Source organism: Phytophthora cinnamomi (assembly GCF_018691715.1).
Source record: "Phytophthora cinnamomi strain GKB4 chromosome Unknown Contig94, whole genome shotgun sequence".
Classification (NCBI taxonomy): domain Eukaryota; phylum Oomycota; class Peronosporomycetes; order Peronosporales; family Peronosporaceae; genus Phytophthora; species Phytophthora cinnamomi.
In genome coordinates, this window is record NW_027151027.1 from 368,021 (window position 1) to 392,635 (window position 24,615).

At 54.4% G+C, this 24,615-nt stretch overlaps 5 protein-coding genes across 5 annotated transcripts; 2 read left to right on the forward strand and 3 right to left on the reverse strand.

Annotated features, from left to right (window-relative positions):
• Positions 1-145: 145 nt before the first annotated feature.
• IUM83_18869 (uncharacterized protein) lies at positions 146-1,358 on the reverse strand (the record flags this gene model as incomplete). The annotated part of the gene is made up of 2 exons (XM_067943892.1): positions 146-1,158; positions 1,223-1,358. 2 exons carry the CDS (start codon positions 1,356-1,358, stop codon positions 146-148), a joined length of 1,149 nt encoding a protein of 382 aa, XP_067783929.1.
• Positions 1,359-1,641: 283 nt separating this feature from the next.
• On the forward strand, positions 1,642-2,553 carry IUM83_18870 (Protein phosphatase 1, regulatory subunit; the record flags this gene model as incomplete). Its single annotated transcript, XM_067943893.1, has 4 exons — positions 1,642-1,824; positions 1,891-1,961; positions 2,019-2,270; positions 2,340-2,553. The coding sequence occupies 4 exons, from the start codon at positions 1,642-1,644 to the stop codon at positions 2,551-2,553; spliced, it is 720 nt and encodes a 239-aa protein (XP_067783963.1).
• Positions 2,554-4,177: 1,624 nt separating this feature from the next.
• IUM83_18871 (Armadillo-type fold) lies at positions 4,178-9,439 on the reverse strand (the record flags this gene model as incomplete). The annotated part of the gene is made up of 16 exons (XM_067943894.1): positions 4,178-4,191; positions 4,269-4,343; positions 4,433-4,457; positions 6,941-6,968; positions 7,055-7,086; positions 7,166-7,185; positions 7,262-7,338; positions 7,449-7,535; positions 7,594-7,662; positions 7,735-7,749; positions 8,246-8,280; positions 8,361-8,405; positions 8,487-8,546; positions 8,622-8,735; positions 8,798-9,280; positions 9,356-9,439. The coding sequence occupies 16 exons, from the start codon at positions 9,437-9,439 to the stop codon at positions 4,178-4,180; spliced, it is 1,263 nt and encodes a 420-aa protein (XP_067783964.1).
• A 2,242-nt stretch (positions 9,440-11,681) lies between these two features.
• Positions 11,682-14,079, forward strand: IUM83_18872 (Eukaryotic/viral aspartic protease; the record flags this gene model as incomplete). The annotated part of the gene is made up of 2 exons (XM_067943895.1): positions 11,682-12,318; positions 12,377-14,079. The coding sequence occupies 2 exons, from the start codon at positions 11,682-11,684 to the stop codon at positions 14,077-14,079; spliced, it is 2,340 nt and encodes a 779-aa protein (XP_067783961.1).
• Positions 14,080-18,149: 4,070 nt separating this feature from the next.
• Positions 18,150-18,731, reverse strand: IUM83_18873 (uncharacterized protein; the record flags this gene model as incomplete). Its single annotated transcript, XM_067943896.1, has 1 exon — positions 18,150-18,731. The coding sequence occupies one exon, from the start codon at positions 18,729-18,731 to the stop codon at positions 18,150-18,152; it is 582 nt and encodes a 193-aa protein (XP_067783962.1).
• Between the last annotated feature and the right edge of the window lie 5,884 nt (positions 18,732-24,615).

A 24,615-nucleotide genomic window follows, 5' to 3' on the forward strand; every position in this document is an offset into this window, starting at 1 on the left:
CTTTCTACAATGACATTGCGCCCCTGTACGCTAAGTTCCTCAACTCAGCGGAGGTCAAACGATTTTTGAAGCAGTAGAATGGAGCTCAAGTAATAGATGAAGAATCGATATGTTCACTCTGCGCCAGCTACAACTGTTCTTGGCACTACTGCGAGTTGAATGGCAGCTTCTCGCCGGAACTAGCACAGTAATCCAGGAAGGATGCTAGCTGGATAGCGCCGATGTTGTCGGCGTCAAAGTACATAAAGATGTGAATCACTTCCTTGTCAGTCAGAACGGCCGGCAGCCCACGGATGGCACTATTCGCAGGAAGAGCTGCTCCTGTTGCTGAAAACGCCGCTCGGAACTCATGAAGCTCGATGTATTCTCGTCCTTCTTCCTGTTGAGGCTGCTCTGCTCGCTCCGACTTCACTGGGCCATACCTTAGCGTATCCATAAGGTGTTTGCTGGTGCCGGGGTCAGACTTTATCAAGTGGAGGAGTCTCGTTAGGGCCGTGCGCTGGTGAACACTTGCGCCAATCCTCTCGTCGTGCATGCAGCCAGGCTCTGTCGCCTCGCCATGACGCTTAGAGGGATCGTTGATCTCGTTCGTGAACGTGCTTGAACGACCAAATGCATTGCTGCCGTCCGAGACAGTAGTGGGGAAGTCGAGGCCGACGCCTGTGGTCATTGCGTACGAGTACCTGGTAACGGGCGCACCCTGGAGGAGATCCAGCTTCATTTGGTCGATGCTGTCAGTCTCGGCCTTCGTCAAGTGCTGAACGTTCCGGTCGACCTGCCGAGAGAGCGAACCATTACGTCCTCGAGGAACACGCTTCATGACCAACGCTGAAGTATCCACAGGCAAAAAGGAACTCTTCGTTACTGTAATCCGCGCTGCTTCTTGACGTTCGAGCTCGTCTTCTTCACGCTCTCGTGCGCGCTGTTCACTGTGCAGACGCCTAGCAGTCTCACCCAAGTACTGGTCTCGAAGAGAACTTCGCGGCCCAGGGCCAGATTTTTCTGCCGCATAGTCGCCGTACCGCGTGCTCGCTTGGAGCGTGGTCTCAAATGGCGGTGGCGTGATTTCACTCGCGTGACTGTTGCAGGTTAGCGCCGCAGAAACCTCGTGTAGCAGAACACGCTTGTGGGTCGATTCGATGCGAGACTCTTTCCGATCTGTGAAAATCAAGGCAGTGAGCTCCCAGTTCCCAAAAACCGCGCAGCGATACGAAGCTCTCACCTGGCGCGAATAGCGGTGCAGGAATTTTGCGACGGGAGTAGCCCGTTCTGTCGTGTAGAGCGTCCTCTTCGACCCAGTTTCCAATGAGAGCGCCAATGTTGTTGGTCTTGTTGTACGACGCATACATATTGGTCATCTTGCTCGATAATTCTTGAACTGCCTGCCACCACGTCGATCAATGCTTTGTGTGGTACGTTTCTCAACAGCAGTTTGTCCTTGAGCAGCCAAGGCGACCTAAGAAAAGTATTCCGCTAAAAATGCACTTTGTAGCAAGTTCCCAAAACGCTCAGATATCCGTTGTAGGATATCCATAGTAGGCATTGCAATAGTTCTCAAACCGAGATATCCCGATCATCGGTCTATAAAAAAAGGTCTCATGCTGCACTCACTCCGAGTTGCGATTCTGTCATTGAGCTCGAATGGCCCTAGCAAGTGCACCGCGGAAGCTTCGGCTCTCCGATCCGCACGCGGAGCTGCCTATCAAGAATCACAAGTATGTGAAAAACTGCACGGAGCTGTACATGGCGAACAAGCGCATCGACAAAATCGCCAACTTCGACGCCTTCGTCAATCTGGAGGTGCTCTGGATAAACGGCAATCAGGTGCGTCGTCAAGCTTGAATCGGCATTTCTTGATGCCTCCGTCTCACAAGCGTTGTGAGCTACCAGGTCCAGGAGCTTGATGGGTTGGACGGCTGCTTTAGAATCAAGCAGCTCTTCGCTCAAAACAATTGCATACGGTAAGAAAGCATTGTGCCATCACGCTTTCAACGCCTGACTAACTTACAGTTGGGTAGGTCGCTTGAAGGCTCCTCCCTGCCTCACTTTAAATTTCTTCGCGAGCTTCGACTGTATGACAACAAACTGAAAGACTTGCAGGGCACGCTCGACGTGCTAAGTCGATTGTCACACTTGCGAGACCTCGATTTGTTCGGTAACCCAGTAGTTGAGGAGGAGAATTACCGCTTGCAAGTCATTCGAGCTATTCCGTCGTTGGATGTTCTGGATCGTCATGTAATCACGGATGAAGAGCGCGCAAAAGCAGCCAGGTAAATCGTCGCGGATCATGTCGTGGGGGTGAGAAGGTCCAATGAATTGCCTTTTGTCGTCGTGTGCAGATGGCAGATACATGGTGTTGACGATGGAGATATCCACGCCAACCAACACGGCCCCAAGAAGGGTAGGAACAAGCAGTCTGGGACTGTGGCTGGTGCACCACCGCAAGCGCTATCCGGAACCGTGAAGATGCTGTTCAGGGAGGTGGCAGCCATCCAGCGAGAGCACCAGGCACGGAACTTGTGCTTCGAACTTGGTGTTCCGTGCATCAGCTGACGATGGTCTGGTTACTCTGACCTGCTTGCGGAAACAGAAGCAAGCCCATGAGGCAGCCGAGCGAGAACACGAAGAGCTGAAACGTACCCAGCAACAAGCTCTGTCTGCCACTTCGACCTCCAGAAGATCCGGCAACAACAACAAAGCCGACGAAATTCCAAGTCTGAGCGACTGGGAAGTCACAGAACTCAAGAAATACTTCCAATCGCTCGAAGCGGCGAAGAATAGGTGCGCTGTGAACCGTTTTTGATGTTTCGCAGGATATTCGACTCAGGATGTTTTGTGTCTGCAGTGGAATCACTCAAGAAAGCTTGGGGCAGGTGCGTCGATACCTTCGCACACGCGGCTACGCAGTCTCGTACAACGGGATCCAACCCGAAGGGAAGCAAAGCGATGCACTTCCTCTGGAGAATCTATTGCCCACTCCTGGTAACATTCAGTGGAAACTGTTTGTTCAGGTAGGCTGTTGGCTGCATCAATCATCAGAGCGATCACGATACTCACCTCATATCTTGTAGTTCTTCGAGTTGAAGCAGCTGCGATGTGACGTTCTGAGTCCCCAAGAACTGCAGCAACAAGCAGCAGCCTGCTTTGACAAGTGTGCTATCATGCAAGTAAGTTCTCCGATCGAGATTCCTTTTGCCTTCTCGTCTCCGATGACAGTTGTCCCTCCGCATGTCATTGAACTCACACGTTTTGCTTCTGACTCCTTTTAAGCGACGACTGCAATCCCTCGACACCAACGATGCACGAGCAGCGGTACGTTTGAAGTTTCTTGGAACTACACCCGTCTGACTGATTAATGCGAATGTTGGCATGAGCAGCAACTTGTCAAGGAGAGTCTTGAGTTGTCTCAACAGGGCTACCACCTGCAAGCCTTAGCGGATGGCGATCACTCATCTAGCAGGTCCAGATCTTCTCGCGTACCCAGTTCGGCTGATGCCACCCAAGAGCCTTGGGAAGCGCTTTCAACGTCGACCCCACGCACTCGCTTCTACATGACAGCTTTCACGCGTGAGAAGACTTCAGTGCATCCGTCAGCATCAGGTTCAAGAGATTGTAGCTCCCAGTTCAGCGAACTGAAATCTGAAAGCGAACATATCACTGAAGCTCTGGCCGGAAAGTACAAAATTCGGCAAAAGGTACGTCATCAAGGAACCTATGCTTCATATCGACCAAGTAGCTCCACGATAGCTTACACGTTCTTGGGTATCATGGCAGGACTTCACCAAGTACTTAGCCAGGCAGACTCCCCAAACCACTAAACTTGTGCGTCGCAACTATCAATTGTAAGGCAAACAAACGGAAACACACAAAACTGTCAGCTGATACAAAGAATTTGGCGTACCCGCCGGAGAGCAGCAAGTGACACTCTGTCTCCCCGCTCTATTCAATAAAATCTTCCAAATCCGCAAACGCGTCTGCGCCATCCTCTTCGTTGAGGAACGCATCGATAATAGGGTGACGGCTGCGCAGACGCTTCCGACGCTTCCTCACGATCGGGACAACGCCAAGCAAACGTTGTCTCGCCTTTGCCTTTCCTTGGCGAACGTTTGCTGGGTCTGTCGGCACGATCCTCTCTCTTACTAATCCTACCAGTGCCTTTAGGTGATCCTTTGAGACGTCAGAGAGCGAACTCTACAGACAGTAAGTAGATAAAGAATTTTTACGACGTTAGAAATTGCGATCGACACATCAACTTAGATCTAGCGTACCTCCTTGAGCCATGATTGCGCGGTCACCGGAATTTGCAGGAAAAATATATCCATCTTGAGAAGGGTTGCAGACACCTAGATTCACACATCGGGGAAATGGTACGTGAACAGAAGCTCTGTTCAAATTAAATATTTCAGACGACCTGAAGTTTGACAAAACTTACCTTGGATTTCGTCCCCGAGTCTTGACTAGCATCCTTGATGCCGGCAACCCATGTACGAGATTTTAAGGCTGACACTACCGAGGCTTCAAAAATGCAGATCGTCGTATCGGGCTGGAGACCGCATTCAAGGCCATCTCCCCTTCGCAAAGCACCACTCGCTTTGCCGATACGCAGTCCAAGTTCGATCATATGAAGCACCTTCAGCAATACTTTCCGGGTCCCCCAGGAAAAATCAGGGCTGTCGCAAATGGCTTGGTTGACTAACTCGTGAATACAAATGTAACGCAGAATTTCCTGGTGAGAGGGAAGCATGCAGGGCTTGCTCCCGCTGTTCTTGGCAGTGATGGCACTGAGCAGCGAGGACTGGGATTGTTCGAGCACAGTCAATATAGCCAGGATCGCGATGCTTTGGCTAGCTTGCGACTGGACGTGTGGGATTCGATTTCGGTTGGGCAAACCAGTTTGGTTGAACCTGCCGATGCTACAGTTTGTGTCAGTAATTGCGCTGGAATCGTCCGACCTAACAGATACGTCGGAGTCAGAAGAGTAACTAGCGCTGGAGTCCGAGTCAGATTCCACTTGCAGGCCATAGGGAGACCTGGCATCAAAATCTTGACGGAGACGCTTCCGGCGCACGGGAGTCCTTTTCCTATCTCTCTTATCCTTGGAAGGTGTTCTGCGCTTACAATGATTTTCGTTCATATCCGTCGGGTTGGCAACATTCGCTCTTGAGTCAAATCCACACGCCTGAATTATACCTTCAATCTTGCTCTCCATCGTTACAAACGTGTTAATACGGCGCGCGAGGTGAGTTGGGAGGCAAATACTCGAAAGAAGTCGAAAAAGTCGCGGGTTGTAGACCACATTGTCGCACAAGATGTCGTAAGCAAGGGAAGAGAGTGCATCCCAATACGAGGGAGCCGTGTTCAAGTCCACTATTTCAGCACCGATAGCACATAACCGTTTACTGAGCGCTGCACAAGCCACCCCTAGCTTCGTAAACCCATCCAGTTGGACGAACTTCTTCACGTCGCCCAGGAAGTAGTGTGACAGGCGTACAAAGGTGCAGCGGCTGGCACCTTCGGGTTGTTGATATTGGTCGATCCACACAACATTCTGCAGTACGACTCCAATACGGTCGTGCACTGACTCGAGGCTTGTGGTTTTTATCATCATCTCCAGTGTTCGTCCAATCGCTGCGCAAACATGCTCCAGCATCTCTTCACCTCGTTTCGAGTCCAGCAACACTACTGCCTTCGCATTTTTGGCCGGTGCCACGAGAAGACGTGCTGACAAAGGAAGTTTCACCAGAATTGTGTCCGCATACACTGAAAATTGGGATATGCAAGCCGCCTGATCACTCTCATTGTCACTGGGGAGATCCGAAGTTGTGACAGTGCGATCACGAACATTGAGATAAATGCTCAACAACATTTCTAGGATGGACCCTGCCTCCCATAATCCGTCAGCCTCGCTGTCGCGGGGAAAATACGATCCGTACAAATCTTCGTCTTCAAAAGTGCTGCAGCACGAGTCTATTGTGAAAAGAACCGCGTCAAATGACATGCCGCTGGGTCTATCAACTGCAGCTGCCTTCTCTTGAGCTGTTTCATGTAGGGCATTCTTAATGGCAGTCAGAATATGGCGTTTTTCAGGCTGCAACACTCGGTGGAGCCCGTACGACACAGCCTTGACATGTTCCTTCGAGAGGCTAGTTTCCATTTCGTTTGTGTAGTGAGCACCAAGTTTTTGAAGCATCCGGTGAAGGCTGAACTCCACTTCCATCAACGACCACACCGAAATACCGCTTTCATCGCCACTAAAGGCCACTAAAAGCTGATCAGCCTTGTCTTGGTCTCGAGAGGCTCCAGTAGGCTGTTGCTGCATTAGCAGTTCTATTGCAACATTGCACACAGCACACCCGATGTAGATACGAGCTACAAGCTTCCACCACGCGCTCTTTCCGCGGGGCCTACCTTGCGTTGGCTGGTTCAATAACTCATCAGAGTCCTGACAAACCCAATGGAAGAAATACTTCCAGTTGGAAACCAGGTCAACAAGCCACTGTTTGATATCGCCGTCGTTCTCGTGGAGACCCGCGATCGAAACCCCATCCGACGATACCTTCGATCGCGATGCGGCTTTTTCGAATCCTATCAGGCAAGATAATACCTTTTGGAACACCAAGCCTATCGACGCTGCCCCATCCAAACTAGCGTTCTGTTGATAAAACGCATCGAGCGAGTTGAATCGAAACCGCTGTAGACCTGCATCCTCCTCCTCGTCATCCCCACTATCGCCATCGCCACCATGCCCATACCCTCACGATACTCGAAGTAGTTGACTGAATGAACTTGCCAACCTCTTGGGATAGGAACCGATGGAGCTCTTCCCATGAGCTTTTGCGCAAGGAGATGGAGGGGCACTCTATCGAAGCACAACTAGATTGGAATACTTGCCCCAAGCGACCAAATGACCACGCCTGGATGTCGCGGCAAACTGTCATACTGTTTTTAAGGGCAGATACAATTTCTTCCTGAAGACAGAAGAAGTTAGTAGCCCGTTCAGTCACCATCCAGTACTACCACAACCACAATCAGAAACACAAATTCATGTACGTACTTCTTGCTGCTCACTAAACGGTAGTCGATGGTCTAACCACGTGCACCACATGTCAACAGCAAACTGTTGGTGCAATCGATTGCCAGTTGACAGTAGCTTTCGTAAGAATACCATCAGAAAATTGTACAAATCTGGTAGACACATAAACCGCGTGTTAGTTCAATTTTCGAGTAAAACAAACAATGCAGCCTACATACAGAAGTGTACCTTTATGTACCGTTGCCAAACGGGAAGCAATTAGAAAAAAAGCATGGGCGCTGTCGAATGATCGCTGAAACTGCATACTATACACAAGATAAGAGAATATGTCAGACTTCAACACACTTGGGTGTTGACTCCACGACATGACCATCTCACACTTAGGTGAAATGGTCGTGTGTAGGTAGATAGATACCTGAGCCAGTCTTGAACAGCATTAATGTGAGGGAACAGCTTCTCCTGATTGCGAAATAAATAGTTGTGAAAGAGTTTCTCCAGCGATCTACATCAACGTGTCTGTAAGTTATATAGACTACATAGCAGTCCAATAACCACATTACCTTTCTTTGAGTGGGATTTTGGGATCGTTCAAATAAGCAGCTGAGCACTTCCGAGCGTGTTTCTGAGGCCTGAAAATTCAAGTTTCAGAGTCGAATTAGAAATGAACGGTATAAGAAGCTTGAGTAAAGCAGATCCCGTACCGTTTCGAAGATCGCCTGTAGTAACAGCAGCGCCGTTGCAAACTTTGATGGCGAGTGGTCACCAGTATCATTCTGCTCTATCCAAAAGAAAGAAATATCCATCAAAAGTAGAGCTTTCCACTCGCGAGCGTGAATTTGCTTGCCGCAAAAATTCAGGAGAAGTTCCACTTGGTCATGCACATGTTTCTCTATAGATTCCGTCGCCGTTCGAGAACCTGCGTTGTGTGGTAATGAGGCACTGGTGAATACCCTGATATCATTCTGCAATATCCGCCACGCGAGCTGTTCGATATCTGTAAACACGGATGCTTCGGTTGCGACGCGAGAAGACGAAGTTCGGTGGTGTAAGATGGGTTTGGACGCCTGTAGGCAATGAAGCAGCAACAAGAGGTCACACCAGTCTAATGCGAGACCTAGTTCGCTGAAAGATGCGCTGTCGAACAAACTGGTAGCGGCCGTCATATCGACGCCAGCTGACTCCGATATTGTGCTAGAACGAATGGACTCGCACACAAGTGAAACAATGCGTGGAGACTGCTGGAAACTCTGCGTCCCAAAAAAGCAATCAACGTTCAGGGTGTGAGCTCAAGCGATCTCTTTGGCACGAATACGCGTAGCATACGTACCATGAGCAGGTTGAATTCAGCCTCTTGCCGCAGGTGCACGGGTAACTGCCTCAGCAAATAGCGTGCGATACTGATCCACTTGTGGTCGCCGGTCACGTTCGCCACCAAGACGCACTCGCGAATCACCGGGTTCATCGTCTCACTCGTCATCTCGGGCGACGTCGTCACCATGCGCTCCACATTTTCCTTTAAAAAAAAGCACACACACACAACCTCATCAGCACCGACACGCACGAAACCCTCCCTTAAACAAACCAGCACCTGCAGCTGCTGCCAGCTCTCTCTCGACATGAGCGCTGCGTCGTCCACCAGCACGTCCAGCAGACTCGGCACCGTCTGGCAGCTCCATGGCAGCTCCAGCAACTTGGCCAAATTCTGCAACAACAAAAAAATATCAGCAAACTCTCCACACAAAAAAAATCTCCACAGCTCGCCACCTCCTGGACGCCTGCGTCCGCCTCCTCGCCCGTGATCTCGCCCATGAGCCCCAGGAAGTAGGGCACGAGGCCCAGCAGCTGCGGCAGCACCTTGGTGGGCTTGGCGGCCTCCACGACCTCCGCCAGGAAGGAGAAGACGACGTCCAGCAGCACGCGGATCTCGTCCAGCAGCAGCCGCCGCCTGCTGCCGCCTCTGCTGCTGTCCCTGCGCTCCTGCAGCTCGTCCAGCGCGCGCGCGTAGCCCAGCGTGACCTCCGTGAGCAGCTGCATGCTCTCCAGCTCGCTGGGGCTGCCGCGCCGCAGCTCCTGCACGATCCTGCAGGCGGCGCGCAGCCGCGTGGCGTCGCACTGCGCCAGCAGCTGCACGAGCGGCAGCCAGTCGTCCTGCACCAGGAACGCGGTCTGGTCCTTGGCCCTGGCTTTGCCCTTGGAGGCGGCGCACTTGGCGTCGCGCGGGGCGATGCCGTCCAGCAGCGCGTCGAGCTGCGACCGGAGGAGGAGGAAAAGGGAGGAGGTCAGTGGGAGAGGGACGAGCAGGAGGAGGAGGAGGAGACGCACCTCGTCCGCGTCGATGGACTGCAGGTACTGGCGCACGGCGTCCGCGTCCGTGGCGCTCGCGCGCAGCAGCTCGAGCCGCTGCATGGCTGCTGCTCCGTTATTGCGCTACTTCTCCCGCCAATTGGACGTTGAGCCCAGCCCTTTTATCCTACCATTGGTAGGATAAAAACAAATTTCACTTGACTTAGGTATAGTGTACCGTAAATTTTGCGCGCTTGCTCAATCGTCGGGTGGTCAATCCAGATTGATCGTGCAATGCCTCTCGTTTGAACTTCCATCATTATGCATCTGTAGTGCGAGAGTTTTTTTTTTGCGTTTTGTGGCACATGAAAGATCTTGCCACTGGAGAAAGCGGAATGGTCCATAATTACCCGATGGAGTGCCACAGCACCAGTGCTCCCACGCACGTTCTAAAGTCATGGTAGCGATAGCAAAATCAGCACGAACTCGCGTCAAGCGAGAGCTTTGCATACGCAGGTTTGTGATTGGGGTATCAGAAGCTTCTTGGTTTGAATGGTGCTCACTAGAAAGCGGAGCTGAGCCAGTATCAACGGGTAGATGCGGCTGTCACACGTTTTGCAATTGAACAGATCGTAGAAGTTCAACAACGCCACACTCATTCAGCGCGCGGGAGATGAGATTCCAACTGATCAATAGAAAATATTTGCAAACACGAGCCCGGCGTTCCTATGTTGCAGCATAGACAGACAGAGGTGTTGAAGCACAGAAAAAGGCGGAGGTTCTTTCCCCTCGGTTAATTTCACACCACTGTTGTGGTTGCAGCGAGCAACAGTCCGCTTCAATCCCTTAAGAAAAACGGTCAAGTCAGTGGCGAAGTCCACGCTCATCAGACGTCCATAGGCACGGTATAAGTGAACCAAATTGGAGCGCATAGAACCATACGCGGACTGACCAGGTTTCTCATCCTTAGAGTTTCATAACGACATCAAAACCTCTTCGAAATCGCCGGCAACATGCACATCATATTGAATTGGGGCCACAGCTCTATTGGCACGCATAAATTTGAGTACTGCTTTTCTTCTGAGAGATCCAACACCAGTGTCATCATGCTGGAAATACCATTCCTGATCATCTTCAACGGCATGTAGAAGCTCATCGCTCAACACGTTTCTCTTGTGTTGGTAGAGCCAACACAGATAACGAGTGATTCCTCGGTGGTACATTTCCACCGCCTTCTTGCCTATGACATTGCTCTTGATGGCCTCAACTTGGCTGGCGAGGGCACTGTGAGATTGGGTTTTGACTGCGGAGTGGAGTCACCGGACCGAGGTCTAACGGCATCGAGGCTTTGAGAGGAGAAGACCGAGGTCTCCTATTGGCTACTCACATTTACCGCGCCAGAGTGACAGAAAGCTAGTTAGTGACTGTGGGGCACGGCGGGTCCTAATAAATTCCCGCCGAGCCCTCCAGGTAGTCATAGTGGATACCCTTTTTGCCTCCTATTAGGAATCCGGACTTAAGACGAAGGCTCGTCCGGTTGTAGGATTAGACCGAAGGCTCGGTCCATATTAGATATTTGTATAGACATTAGCGATTAGTTATAGTCGAGGCCTCACCGCCTCTAACTATTAAATCAGAGCAGAATATTCCCCCCCTAGCCATCAGGGTCAAGTCCGTCTACGGTAAGTCTAGCTAGCTTCGCTGTAGGGTCAGGATACGCTCGGCCGACGCGGGGTATGTCTGCCGGTGAGCTTAAGGTACATTGACCGAGAGTTCGCCCTGGTAAGGCCAAGAGTGGATAGTGGCCGAGTGTTGGGAGGTAGAGAGTCCTCCCTGTACGTTTGTGCGTTGACCTGGGTGCGTGGCGTGACCCCCAGTGTGTTTGACTCTTTGGCCGAGGTTTAACCTCGGCGCCCCTGTCAAAGGCCTTGACCGGCCCGGTACCCTTCCTTTCTGAGGGACCACAGTGGGTTTAGCGCGAAAGCGTTTATATTTACGCACCCCAGCCGTTGCTCGTGGCTGGCGGTGCCTGTGTGTAGGCTCTACCTTCCTGACCGATACTTCAACACAAGGCATATTTCCAGCCCGGTGTAAGGGATCGGACCTGGTCTTCAGGTTTAATCCCAACAATCTTCGCCGACCTTTCGAGGGAAGCGTGTGTTGTTGGTAGGACTCGTCCCATTTGTCGAGGCTGAGGGACGAGGACTCGTAAAATCGTGAATTCCTACACGACAACTGGTGCCGCGACCCGGGACTGGTGTGACCGAGTGTTTGTTGTTACGGTCTGTGTAGGTATTGCCCCTTAACGAGCATTGAGGAGAGAAGGAAGAAGAAGAGGGAAGAGAACAAGAACAACAAGAACAAGATGGCGAACGGATCCAAGTCAGCGGTACCAGCAACGCCGGCAAAGTCGACGCGCGGACCCACCGAGTACTCGTCAACCGTCGCTAGCGACTTGACGTCTCGATTGTCGGTGATCACCGAACGGTCGGTCAGCTTCGAAGAGTCGGTGGATGAAGATTCCGACGCCAAAGATGAAATGATGGACTATGATGACCTGGAAGAGAAGTCATCTGCAGCGATGCAGGAGACGGACGACCAGGAAGACGCGATGTTGTCCGCGGGACACAGCGGGGTTCCCCGCTCGCTCTCGCGAAACCTCGTCGAAGAATTTGATGAAGTGGCGGAGCCGGACCACGCCTACGACGACTATGAGGACGGCACCGAGGGCTCGAAAGCCCTGGTGCAGGTTACTAAGGGTCCTCAAGTTGTCCAAGGCAACCGACCGCCGACGAATGGCAGCACTCCAGCTGCAAACAAGGTGCTTGGACGAGTGTTCAAGCAAATGATGGAAGAAAGCGAGTGGATGCAGCAATTGTCGCCCAAGTCAATCCGACAAGCCATCTGGGTGGAGTTGAAGGGCGAGCTGGCCTGGCCAGTAAACTCTATCAATACCACTCAGGTGGCCGAGGACACGGTCTCGCTCATTCGGGCTATGGGGTGTGAGCCGCAAACTCACCCCTCGGATGCTGCAATCCGTAACTGGCCCCCCTGCCATAGCTGGCCGTGAGCTCCAGAAGTGGAAGCGCAAGCTCCGTCTGAGCTTTGGCACCACAGACATCGGCCTGGCTGGCCAAACCAAGGCCTCGGCGGAGCAGGAGGAGGACGACCCGTCGAAAGTCCCACTCCCACAGACACCTCAGAAGAAACCAGAGAGCTCGACTAGACGGCAGACTACTGATGGTGTGTTTTCGGTCCGTACCGAGGGTACGCCGTACTTCCAAGATTCGCACATGGTGACTCCCCGGTCGATGAGCCGCGCGGAACGCATTTCGCACACCGAGGGGTCGAAGTCCACTCGCAGTACACAACGCGGGAAAACAGACCGACGGTTCACCCCTCAATCGGCCTCCTCTGACGAGGATGATTACCTGGACCACGTTGACGGCCGCGACAGTCCTAGTGACGAATTGGCCCGCCAGGTCCGGGAGGTGAGCGAGATGGAGCGCTTGAGCTCGACGCCGAGACTTGAGCTCGCGACCCACCGACCCCTCGCTCAGATCAAACATTTTTCCGGAGCCCGCAACAAGAGTGAAAACTCGATGCAGTGGCTCCCAGCTTTCGTATACGAGATGAAAGGCACTCACACACCGCCCAACGAGTGGTGCATGGCGTTTGAGTTAAGCCTTCGGGATGGTGCCCTTCACTGGTACCGTCAACTTCCGAGGAAAACCAAACGTCAGTGGAAGTTGCTCAGCGACGCCTTCATTAAGTACTACTGTTCGCAATTCAAGCAGTCTGCTAAGGCTCGGTACTACTCTGCGAAGAGGGATGGTGCCGAGCACATTTGCGACTACCTAAACCGACTGAACGGCTACGCTCGCAACGCTGGCCTCCAGTTCGAGAAGGGTGGTCTCGATGCGAAAGACCATGTGCACCGATTCCTCGAGTCGTGTGGGGACCGAGGGCTCGAACGGCGGTTCTGCCACGTTCGAGTGAGGGACATTCACGAGTTGGAAGACATGATTAATGACATCTTGAAGTTGGAAGAGCGTGGACAGTCCCGCGAAACTTCGGCTTACCCACCGAGAAGCCGTGAGAGTACTCGCAGACGCGATGACCGACGCACCGACTCTTCGCGTGACGGTTACCGTCGCGACCGATACGATCGTCGGGACCGAGACTTTGACCGCCGTCGCGATGACTCGCGCCATGTGCCGCGAATCTCGTTGGCAGAGGCTTCGCTCGCCGACATGATGACCGAACTCCAAGTCCGAGGGTCTAGGGGTGGCCGTACCGAGCGTTCGTCACCACGCCGACACTCGTACAGCAGTAGCGAGAGCGAAGATGGCAACGGCCTCTACTCTGAGGACGATCAAAGTGGCGGCGACTATAGTGATGACTACAACTCCGAAGATGAAGGTGGGCATGTAGCCGCGGCGAACGATCATGAAAGACGTGCAGCGGCAGACGGGACCTATGCCCGCTCCGACCACCGTCAGCGCAAGAATGGCGACTTCGGTCGAAACGTCGACCGAGGAAATCGAAACCTCGGCCGCGATAACCGCGAGGGTCGCCCCGTCAATATGGACCGTGCGCTGCATGCGGAGGGCTCGGTCACTCGGCCCACTACTGCTACCGTCGCTGCAAGCTATGTCAGCAAGTGCATGATGTCGGAAAATGTGAAGCTTTGCAAGCGCTCACTTCTCTCCTTCGAACGAAGGTTGAGAAGAAGGACCTCACCCCCGAGCTCCAAGGCCTAGTCTTCGGTGGCCATTTAAACTAGGCAGCCCGCCAACTGAAACTGGGTTGGTCCCAATCGGGCTGCCACAGTTAGCCGAACCCGCGATCGACGCAGACTGTGTCTACGCGTTCGTGGGGAAGTGCAAATGGCCGAACCATGACAAGGAATGTATGAACCCGATGGAAAATGAAAAGGAGAGAGGTGGAAACCTCGGTGGAGGTGAAATGAGCGACGCGAATGATGAAGATGAAGATGGAAGTGGCACAGAGGCTTGGGTTTCAAGCGCGGTGCCGGTAGGACGCACCAGCCCAAAGCTCGGTGGAGTGCTGAAGCTACTCCCGGGCGAGAGGCTGGGGTGGTGGTCCGCGTGGAAATTCGACCAGAGGGCTCGGATGAGAGCTCTGGCCCGAGGCGCGGTGAATGATGTGCGCACCCGAGTCCTTTTGGACACAGGAGCGAATGTGAGTGTGATCTTGGAGAGATTTGCAAAGAAGTTGCGGCTGCGTGAAATTCAGGGTCACGGCCGCTGTATGGAAATACAAGGGTTTACCAAAGGAACGATGGCTACAGAGCGCCGAGCCTTGGTCAAAGTGACGCTCGGCTGGGAACGAGTGTACGAGTTTGAATTGTGGATTATGGATTATGGCGCCGGTGTGGACGTAGTCCTCGGCACCGACTTTATGATTCCGGCTGGAGTGCGCCTGGACATGTTCCACGCGACTGCCAAACTGCCGGGCGAGGTGAGCATTCCGCTCATCAAGACGAAGAACATGCTCGATGAAGTCTCGGTCCGCACATCAACAGCGGACCCGCCGAGGATTTACTCATCCCCGGTCACGAGTGGGTTGACTATCGAACACCGAAGCGCCAACCCTCGGAGGAGACCCACGAGCTGTGGATACGCCGGACCGAGACGTTGGTGCCCACGGTGAAAGCGTTTAGATGGGGCAAGGTCTCTCGAGTACGAGTGACCAATGTGAGCGACCGGCTGTTGTCTTGCCGAGCTCACACGCCTCTGCTTCTGTGGGTCCCAATCGGGGACCTCCCGTATGATGAGGGGTACACTCGGTTGGAGTCGACCAAGTACCGAGAGTGGCAGGTGGCCGCATTTGAGGAATCTCGCGACGAGGATTTGCTCCAGCGCGAGTACGAACTCTACCAGAAGTGGCTCGCCGCGCAACCACCGACAGTTGATCGGCCGAGTTATCCAACCCCGGCCGGAATAAAACCTCGGCCGCCTGATGACTCGCCGGGCCAGGCATGCCGTTTAAGCTGCGCCAAGCTTTGGGAAGGGGAACTCGCGAGGCGCGAGGAGATGGAGCAACTTGCCGCCGACGGCTCGCCAGTGGGTGATGATCCGGCGGCGCTCCCTACTCAGCGCGCCGAGCTTGAGTACACTAGTACTGTGGCGATGCGGGCTCCAAAATCAGGGAATAGCCTCGCGGCTAGACCTCGATCTCAGACCACTCAACTCAGAATCTGAGATTAGATCTCAGATCCCAAGCTGGGTGAGGCGTGTGTTCCTCACTCTTGCAATCCCTTGACTTGGTTCTTCCTAAGGCTACGCTGTGGGCCCAGACTTGCGTCGGCCACACCAGCTGCCTCCGAACTCGACAGTTCCCAGATGCCCCCAGACGAAGCTTGCTCCTTGCTTGGAAGGCCCTTGTACGCACGTGCTGAGTCCGCTGTGCCCCGTTTTCTTGAATATAAACACGTTCACTCCACACACACTTAGTCCACTTCTCTTCTCAGGCCCTTGGACTCTGGGCCTTAACAGCCTCCTCCTTGCTCAGCGACTCCGGCTTCGAGTCGCTTCCAGTCACGACACTTCCTCCGGCGGCTCAGACTGAGAGCCGCACAACGGTCTTCACTCGCCCCTCAGACCAGAGTGGCCCCGAGAGTTGGCTCGGTCTGAGCCTGCCTTGATCCAGGGTTCTCGCTCTGCACCCTGGGACTTCCGCGCACCACGCCTTGATGTAGGCGACACAGCGAAGCTGGGAACCACTATCCCAGACTATTCGCGCCACACGGATACCACCAGCAACTCCAGAAACCACTATCCCAGGTGTTGCTCTGCCGAAACCTCAGAGCGGAGCACCTTCCGCCCGAAAATATGAAGCACCGCCAGGAAACCAGCCAACCAGCACGAAAACCAGCAAAACCAATGTCCAGCGTGTGGAAATACAACAACGAAGGCAAACCGGGCCGAAACACGAAAAGGCTTGGTTGTTGAACTTGAATTTATTTGGAGTTAGCTGAGCTTGACCGTAGAACACTCGTAGCGACTCCACTTGACCTTGCGCGCGCCGCCGGGGCAGGGACTTGGTCCCTGTGAAGCAACACGCCCGTCGGCGCAAGACGAACTCCGCAGCTTGCGGTCTTCGGGGCAAAACAAACTCTGATTATTATCATGCACATGCACATACAAAGGGCCTATCAAGTAAGGGTGCAAACATCTCCTGGGTACACCTTGAACAAGGGTGAGACACCCACTAAGCTACTGGCTTGGCGGCGCCCGTGAATGCGCGTCGGCCCTTCCATTGGCCTGTCTGTGTCAGTCATCACTTGATTACACTGATTACACCTGGGTGCAAATCAGTGATATCCTGATTACGCCAGGATCTTGTGGCCGGGATTGGGCGGACTTGGTCTGTCATCACCTGATTACACTGATTACTCTGGGTACAAATCAGTGTGTGATCAGGATGACGCCAAGATTCTGCGGCTCCCGTTGGCCCAAATCCATAGGCGACTGGTCAGGCCGAATCTTGTGTGCCCGACACCAGGGGCCGAAAAGCCACAACGGGGCGACCCTTCAGAGCGACCTTCCAAGCGGCAACCGCCAACTCCGAAGAGCAACTACCGCAGCTCCCAGACCGGCAATGTAGCCATCGCTTGTGTACCCACTTCATATGCGAGGCCACGAAATCATACTTCGGGCTCTGCAGGCACGCCGTAGGCTTTTAGTCACGTCCTAGGCTTGGAGCGTCAGCTGTCTTTCACCAGTTGCCACTTATCCTCACGAACATCGTGCATCCAGACACCAACTGGCGCCCACAATCACCGTGTCTCAGTTTTGGCACAAGTTGAGGCACTGCCGGGCTGAAAACCTGAGCTGGGGGCAAAAATACGATGTTGATTCCATACCCCGGCTGTCCAACCGATTTGACATGTCTCAATTCTGGCTCGAATTCTGGGACTCTGAGGCCGGGAATCTGAGCTGGGGGCAAAATTACGATGTTGATTCCATATCCCGGCTGTCCAACCAATTTGACGAGTCTCAGTTTTGGTTCAACTTCTGGGACTCTGAGTCTGGGAATCTGAGCTGGGGGCAAAATTACGATGTTGACTCCATATCTCAGTTGTGGCACCCCAGAGCCGAGATGAAATCAGACGCCGCACGCCACGCCCTCTTCCCAGACCCCAGACTGCACATCTCAGGGTCTGGTCTACAGGCAAACCCCAGACCGAATTCCAAATCACCAAGTCTCAGACTTTTGCAATCACTCTCACGTCTCAGAACCCCGGGCATTCCAAACTGTGAGGTCACCAATCTGAGACCTGGGGTCTGAGACTTAAGCAACCATGGGGCTTCAAATCACAGACCCAGAAGGCCAGGCCTCAGCTCTCCGCCCAGAGTCCGATTCAAGGCCTGGAACCTCAGATCTGCGGCCTCTACAGCGATTCTCAGACCTCAGACTCCAGACCGAATTCAAATCTCAGACCTGGGGATCTGGGGTCGCTGCAACTCGACGTTCGCAGAGCTTAGTTTCCAGATGTAACCAGCGCAACTTGAAGTATGTACAAAACCAGACTTGGGTCAAGAAATATCCACGTTTCAAGTGACATGTGGCCGGTACATGGTAGGGTTTGGGCTTCTGACTGATGGGTCCTGGCCAAGAATTGGCTCGGACCTCGTCACAACCGTCCCTTATGTGCGCTGGGTCCAAAGAGATCATTCTCGAGTTGGCCCCAACGCACATAACCGGAAGGTGCCCACACTCGCCCCGTCCCGGCCGCGAAATCTCTTGCCGCGGCTCCCGGGCCTCGGGCCCAGCCATTTCGCGAACAGTCCGGAGTCACAGAACTTCACATTGCAGCGCTGGCACGCGCAGCACATTTTCGGATGGCCGACGACCACGCGGACGACCAGCGGCTCCCCGCGCCATCGCAAGGTGGCGGCGGACAAGACGCGGGGTCGCGGGGCGCTCCTGCGGCTCCCAAAACCTCCGGCAGCGTGTCCACGTCCACAAGCAGCACGTTCACGGCCTCTGGCAGCACTCCCACGGCTTCCGCCTCCGTGTTCACGGCGACGGCGACCTCCACAAGCGCGTTCGCGTCGTCGGCGACCTCCACGAGGGCGCACACGGGCTCCACGACATCTTCGGCAGCTTCCAGCATGTCTCCGGCGACACCAGCATCCGCCTCGACGGTTCCGCGCTCTGCACCGGCACTGCCGGCTTCGCAGCCACCGTCCGGCAGCACCACGAGCTCCTGCACGTCGATCACACCACCATCCGCATCCACGACGCTCGCATCCGTGAGCACGGCAGCTTTGACGCCACCGCCAGCGTTGCAGACGCCTTCGGCGACGTCTCCGGCGGGTCCACGGCGGTCGTTCACGCTCTTCAGTCCCTCGCAACGCCACCCGTCGCCCGTGCCGTCCACCATTCGGGTCCCCGCGACGCTTGATGACGTGGAGAACCGCGCAAACCTCGTTGATGGGTTGGATGGGGTTGCGCGCATTGAAGACGTCACACGCTTCTCGAGCAACGAGTTGGCGTGGTTGAGCAGTATGGCACATGTCACCGCTTCGCAGGACGTGATCCAGCCAGTCGCTTCCGTGCCGCTGAACTTCTCGGATCCAAGATCGCGTATTCGCTTCGAGCGAGAGACCGTCCCCCTGGTGCAGTGTTTCGGCGTGGAGCACTTCGCGCGCCGCGTTGTCGGTACGGCCCAGTGCTTGCAGCGCGTGCTGAACTACGCTCAAGCACTCGAGCGTCCCAGTCCCGGTGGTGCGGCCCACATTCAAGTCGGGCAGCTCTCGGCCGAGATCAATCGGCTGACCATGGAGCTGAAACGCGAGCGCGAGCGCCATGCTCAAGAGATGCGCGACTATCAAGGCTCTCACCAGTACGACGCTGCCGCAGCCGGGCGAGAACAGGTGGTCCGTGGTGAGCTCCAGGCCGCTGAGGCTCAGCTCAATTTCCAGCTGTCCGAGAACAAGAAGCTTCGGGCTCAGCTCAGGGCACAGCCACCAGCCCCAACTCCGGCCAGCAGTCCGGATCGGCTACTTCAAGCTGAAGTTCAAGCGCTAGCCAAGAGGCTGGACGACGTGCAAGCTGAGAACCAAGCGCTTTGCGGGCAGCTGAAGAAGTGCGGCAGCGACCTCGCCGCCTGCCAGAGCACTCTGCACGCCAGCGACGTCTACACCACGCAGCTCAAGCACCAGCTACTGAGCGCGGTCCCGTTCTCAGCTGAGGCGCTGATGAACTTCCTGATGGCAAACTGCAGCGCTTCGGGGCACTGGGCGCGCCTTTATGAGCTGCTTCAGCGTTTCCAGAGCCAGACGGACGTCCCAGCCAGCTTCAGGACGACAATCCAAATTTCGGCGCGGGACCAGACTTCGGATGACTGCGGGCCCTACGTTCCGCTCAACACCGCCGACCCAGTCCCAAGCCCAGCGTCCGCGATCGTTCTCAGCGCTGCGGCTTCGACGTTGACGTCTCTCCTGGGTTCGGCTGTACCTCCGGCGGCGTCAGCGACATCGGCTCAGGTTCCCACTTCGGTCCCGGTCCAAGCTCAAGCCTCAGCTCAGCCCAGCAGCACGTTAGCTCAGCCCAAGGCCACGTCGACAGCAAAGCCGAGCAAGAAGAAGAACAAGAAGCCAAGCTCCGCCCGGACTCCTTCGCTGAGCAGCGCTCGAAAGGCTGGTGGCAAGGTAGCCAAAGCTCCAGCCCAGCCAAGCAAGTCTTCAGGTCTTCTCGCCGCTTCCAGCACAAGTCCATCCAAGCACCTCAGGATCAAGCGTATCAACGATCGGATGAGTCTGCCCGGCTACCCTTCGTCCCATTCGCCCCAGAAGGTTCGCGCCTCCACGGAATCTCCGTCCCGGGTCTCAGATCGTCTGGCAGCGCTCAAACTCCCCCGACATCTACCGTGGGAGCATGTCCGTGGCGACGTCAGGGAGTGGATGCGCGCCGGCGTCGACTTCTGGGACGCCGTGGACCAAGCCGGGAAGGCGCAACTCCTGCATGACCAATTTGGGAAGAAGGCCCTCGTGAGCATGCTGGTCTCGGCGATCTACTGGGAGCAATTGGATTCCACGCCTTGGCTGGCGTACGTGCCGTCAGCGTACTACGAGGCAGCGATCAAGCGGGTCCGCGACGTGCACTTGAGTCAACGGCCGCCCAACTGGGATCCCTTGCCTGAGAAGCCCAGCCCGGAGGACGAGGACGACGACTCTTCAATCGGCACTGACTTCTCAGATGTCGACGACGATGCCGATGACGATGATGATGAGCTGGGCAGTGGCGGGCACTACCAAGTCAAGAGCTCCAAGTCAGGTGCCGCTTCAGGAGAAGCTCCAGTGGGGGCAAAAGGATACGCGACCCAACTTCGTCCGCCGGTGGCTCAACTTCCAAGCGCGGCAAGACTTCGTCCCGTACAACTTCGCATGGTAGGTCCAGTCCTGTTGATCTGCAGGTTCCAGTGTCTGACCAAGCGATTGACCCAGCTCGTACATTGGCTCCGCAGCAGATCTCAGTTCGCTCGAGTGGACGCTCTAAGGCAGGGCTCGCAGCGCGCCCAGATGATGGAGTTATCGAAGAACCGCAACCGGGCCAAGGTAGCTGGCTGCATTATGGCATCAGAGTCCAAGACCTTCCTCGGCAGACGTTTGGCTTCCCCAGATACGCGCCGTGCAAGAGCCATATTCAGCACCTGCACCAGCGCTGGGAACCGGTCGAGTACTTGGAACTTCTCAAGACAAAGCCCTGGGATGCCATGTGGAATCAGCGAATCCAGACTCTGGTATTCTTTCGATGTCGCGACTTGGGCCCGGTTATGGTTCGCGCTCTGAAGCGCGTGGTCAACTTCATGAGCCTCTGGCGGCGAGCTTACTGGGAACGCTTGCACTGGGTCACGATGGATACACGTTTTGATTATGAAGCCATGGCTGCACTTTTGGGCATTCCTGAGCTTGTGGATCTCTACCGTGACCGCAAGGAGCGCAGTGCCGAGTTCGAGATTCGACGTCGGGAGCTCATGGATGACCTGGGACGCGTCAAAGGCTACACGGATGATATCTGGTACGAGCCTGGACTCTGGGTCGTGCCTCACGATCCTTGTCATTGGATCCTTCGCGACCCAAGTCGCCAGATCTCGCTCCCGGATCAGCTCGAGACTTTGGACGATGCTGAGCCGGCTCGCACGCAATTCGCCACTCGCAGCTCGGACGACGCGTTTCTGGACCTGGCCCCGGCCGAGCTCCAAAGAGACCTACTGGACGATGAAGAGCGAGCCCAGAATCCGATCGACCCAAGCATCATTTACGATCAAGCTGAGTTGGAGAGAGTTTTGGAGAGCCTTCGGCGCCACCGAGGAGAGGAGGATGAGTAGTTCACAGAGATGTAGCGTTTTTAACTTAATATGACGTCCTCACAATTTTGCATTGCGTGTGTCACTTGAGTTCTTATGCATCTCAGCTTGTTTTCACTTCCTCAGCTAGGAACCGCTTCGGCTCACTCCAGGCATCTTCAGAATAGGGTAAACATGTAAAACTTCAACAAATTTCAAACACGAAGCAACACTAACACATGCACGGTTTAGGCTGAATACCTCTACTGAGCCTCAGGCTCAGGAGGTTCATCACCAGCCTGCATAGCTTTAAACCGTGCATGCGCTCGCGTGCTTTTGTTGAATTCGTAAAGTAAAGCTCCACAGTTCAGCTGCGACATCGGCAGCCATTCCAACTCCGAATAACCCTTCCACTTTACCAAATACTCTCGGACTCTTCTCGACGTCCGGGTTCTCTTGACCCAGCGGACATCTCGGATGGCCTCAACCTCATAGACATCCTGAGTTTCATCGGGCTCGTCAATATCCTCGGGCAGTAAAGCTGCATCTAGATCATCTTCCTCAGAAACTTCGATCTCAGCTGTGGGTCGGTCTGGGAACAGTGCTCGTGGCTTGAGTCGACTCACGTGGACCCACGGGTAGAGCTTGTACCCAGTCCCCTCGATTTTCAGCTTGCACCGATAGTCATCTGAGACTTCCAAGATCCGGAACGGCCCATGCCAGAGATGAGCGAATTTCTTGCTCAGTCCAGGTTGCACTCGGGCCAAGTATAACCAAACAGCATCACCGACAGCAAACCCTGACTTCAGCCTCTCAGAGAGTTCAGCCCAGACCTTAGTCTGAGCTTTCGAACGTTTCTCTTTGGCTTTAGCTTGGAGGTCCTTAGCCCAAGCTTGGGCGTACTCATATTGCCTCTGCACGTTCCGTCGCCACTCATAAGCGGTCCTTTGATCCAGCCCAGTTGGGGAGATCCCAGCATAGCTGAGACTGTGCTTTTCGGGTCCCAACCGTGAATCAAATAAAATGGAGTGTCGAGACGAGTAGCGTCGAAGGACGTGTTCAGAGCCCACATCAACTTCTCCACTTGGTCGTCCCAGTCGCTTTGGTCAGGCTCGGAGACGTAAGCTCGGATAGCTCGGACTACGGTTTGCACAGAGCGTTCTTGCTGGCCATTGGCCTGAGGGCGGTAGGCTAGGGTCGCACGCTGTCGACTTCCCAGCATTTCCCGGAACTTGGTGAAAACCTCACCCATAAACCGAGGATCTCGGTCATGACGCAGCATTTCACTCGCTCCAAACCTCTGAAAGACATATTCCATGTAAACCTCAGCCACATCCTGAGCTGTAGTAGAACTCATAGGCCGCCCAATAACATACCCTGAGAAAGCACACTGGAAAAGCAGCAGAAATACATTGCCACGGTCTGACTTAGGAAGATGTGTCACAAAGTCCATAGAGACCACCTCAAAGGGCCGAGACGCCAGAATATTTCCGGGTGAAGGCCCTGGGTTGGGCGGAGCTCCTTTAGCAGTGACACAATCCACACATTCCTTGACATAGCGTTCCACATCTGCATACATCCCAGGCCAATAGTATTCTTGGCGAAGTCTCTCGAAGGTGCGAGTAATTCCCTGATGGCCGCCTTGATAATCTTCATGGCTCAGCTGCAACAGGTCGTCCCTGAGAGCGGAAGGTACTACCAATCTCAGATTCCCAGCAGCGTCCCTGGGTCGACCTGGGGTAGGACGGCTCAGATAATACAGGATATCCCGAGAGTCTAGCACGTAACGATCCACAACCTTCGCCACATCTTCAGCTTCGGCCGCGGACATGTCTTCAAGTTCACCTTTAAGATAAGCTCTGAGCTGTTTTGTCCAGGGCTCAGCTTCTTGCTGCACGAGGATTCGTCGCCACCTTTCGGCTATTGATGCGGCGGGTGTCGTCATCTCAGGTACATACCTGGGTTCTGCTTCAGCCTGGATTTCTGAAGTCTCCGTTGGGGTTCCCTGTCTGCATCAGCGCCCGCTTCTTGGCGCCGGGCTTGATTACGAGTGACCACAAAAATCTTTGCGTCAGGAGTCAATGGTTCAGCCGCAGCTTCGAGAGAGGTTGGTTCTGTCTTGGGTCCGGACGCAGTTTTTGTGACAACTAAGTGTTCCGCCGAGGAGTTAGCAGGTTCAGGTGCCTCAGATTTCACCAATTTCTCAGGGATTCGATTCATCTGTCTGAGCTGACTCAGCTCCACCGGGTCATCAACCACTACTGGGCCCTTAGCAAGGAGTGTCTTTGAGGTCAAATAATCTGCGGCAGCATTGAATTCTCGCTTGACATGTACTAGTCTCAGCGATTTAAACTTGAGGCGGGTAGACTCGAACTGAGCCAGCAATAATTGAAGCCCAGGGTTCAAACATTGAATCAAACCCTGTGCCTGCTGAATAGCAATTCGAGAATCTCCAACTACAACCAAATCTGAGATTCCACGTTCCAAAGCCATGCGAGTGCCCTCGATTAGACCATGATACTCGGCTTCATTCACCGTGACACCTTCGAAATGAAAACCTCGAGCTTCTACAACGTCCCAGGACGGCAACTTCCACAGGATGCACCCGGAACTGCCTCGCCGATCTGAAAGTTTAGCTGCTCCGTCAAAACTAAGCAGCCATCCCTCGTAATCAGCTTCAAGCATCTCCAGACTGATGGGCGGAGCTCGAACTACACGTCCCTTAGCTGGGATCAGGTTCTCAGCGATTTTATCAAGCTGCTCCCGGGGGGTTATCCCAGCTCCCAGAATTGCGGCGAGTCCGTCTTCATCACGCTCTACTCTGTGAACCTCCAAGGGCCATGGAGCCAAGCGAGCAGCCCACTGCTCACAGCGACCTTCCAGGGACTGAGACCTGAACAACCACTTCAGAACTGAATACCGGGTGTAGACTTTCAGCAATTTGCATCCAACCAGCATTGTGTAGAAAACTCTGAGA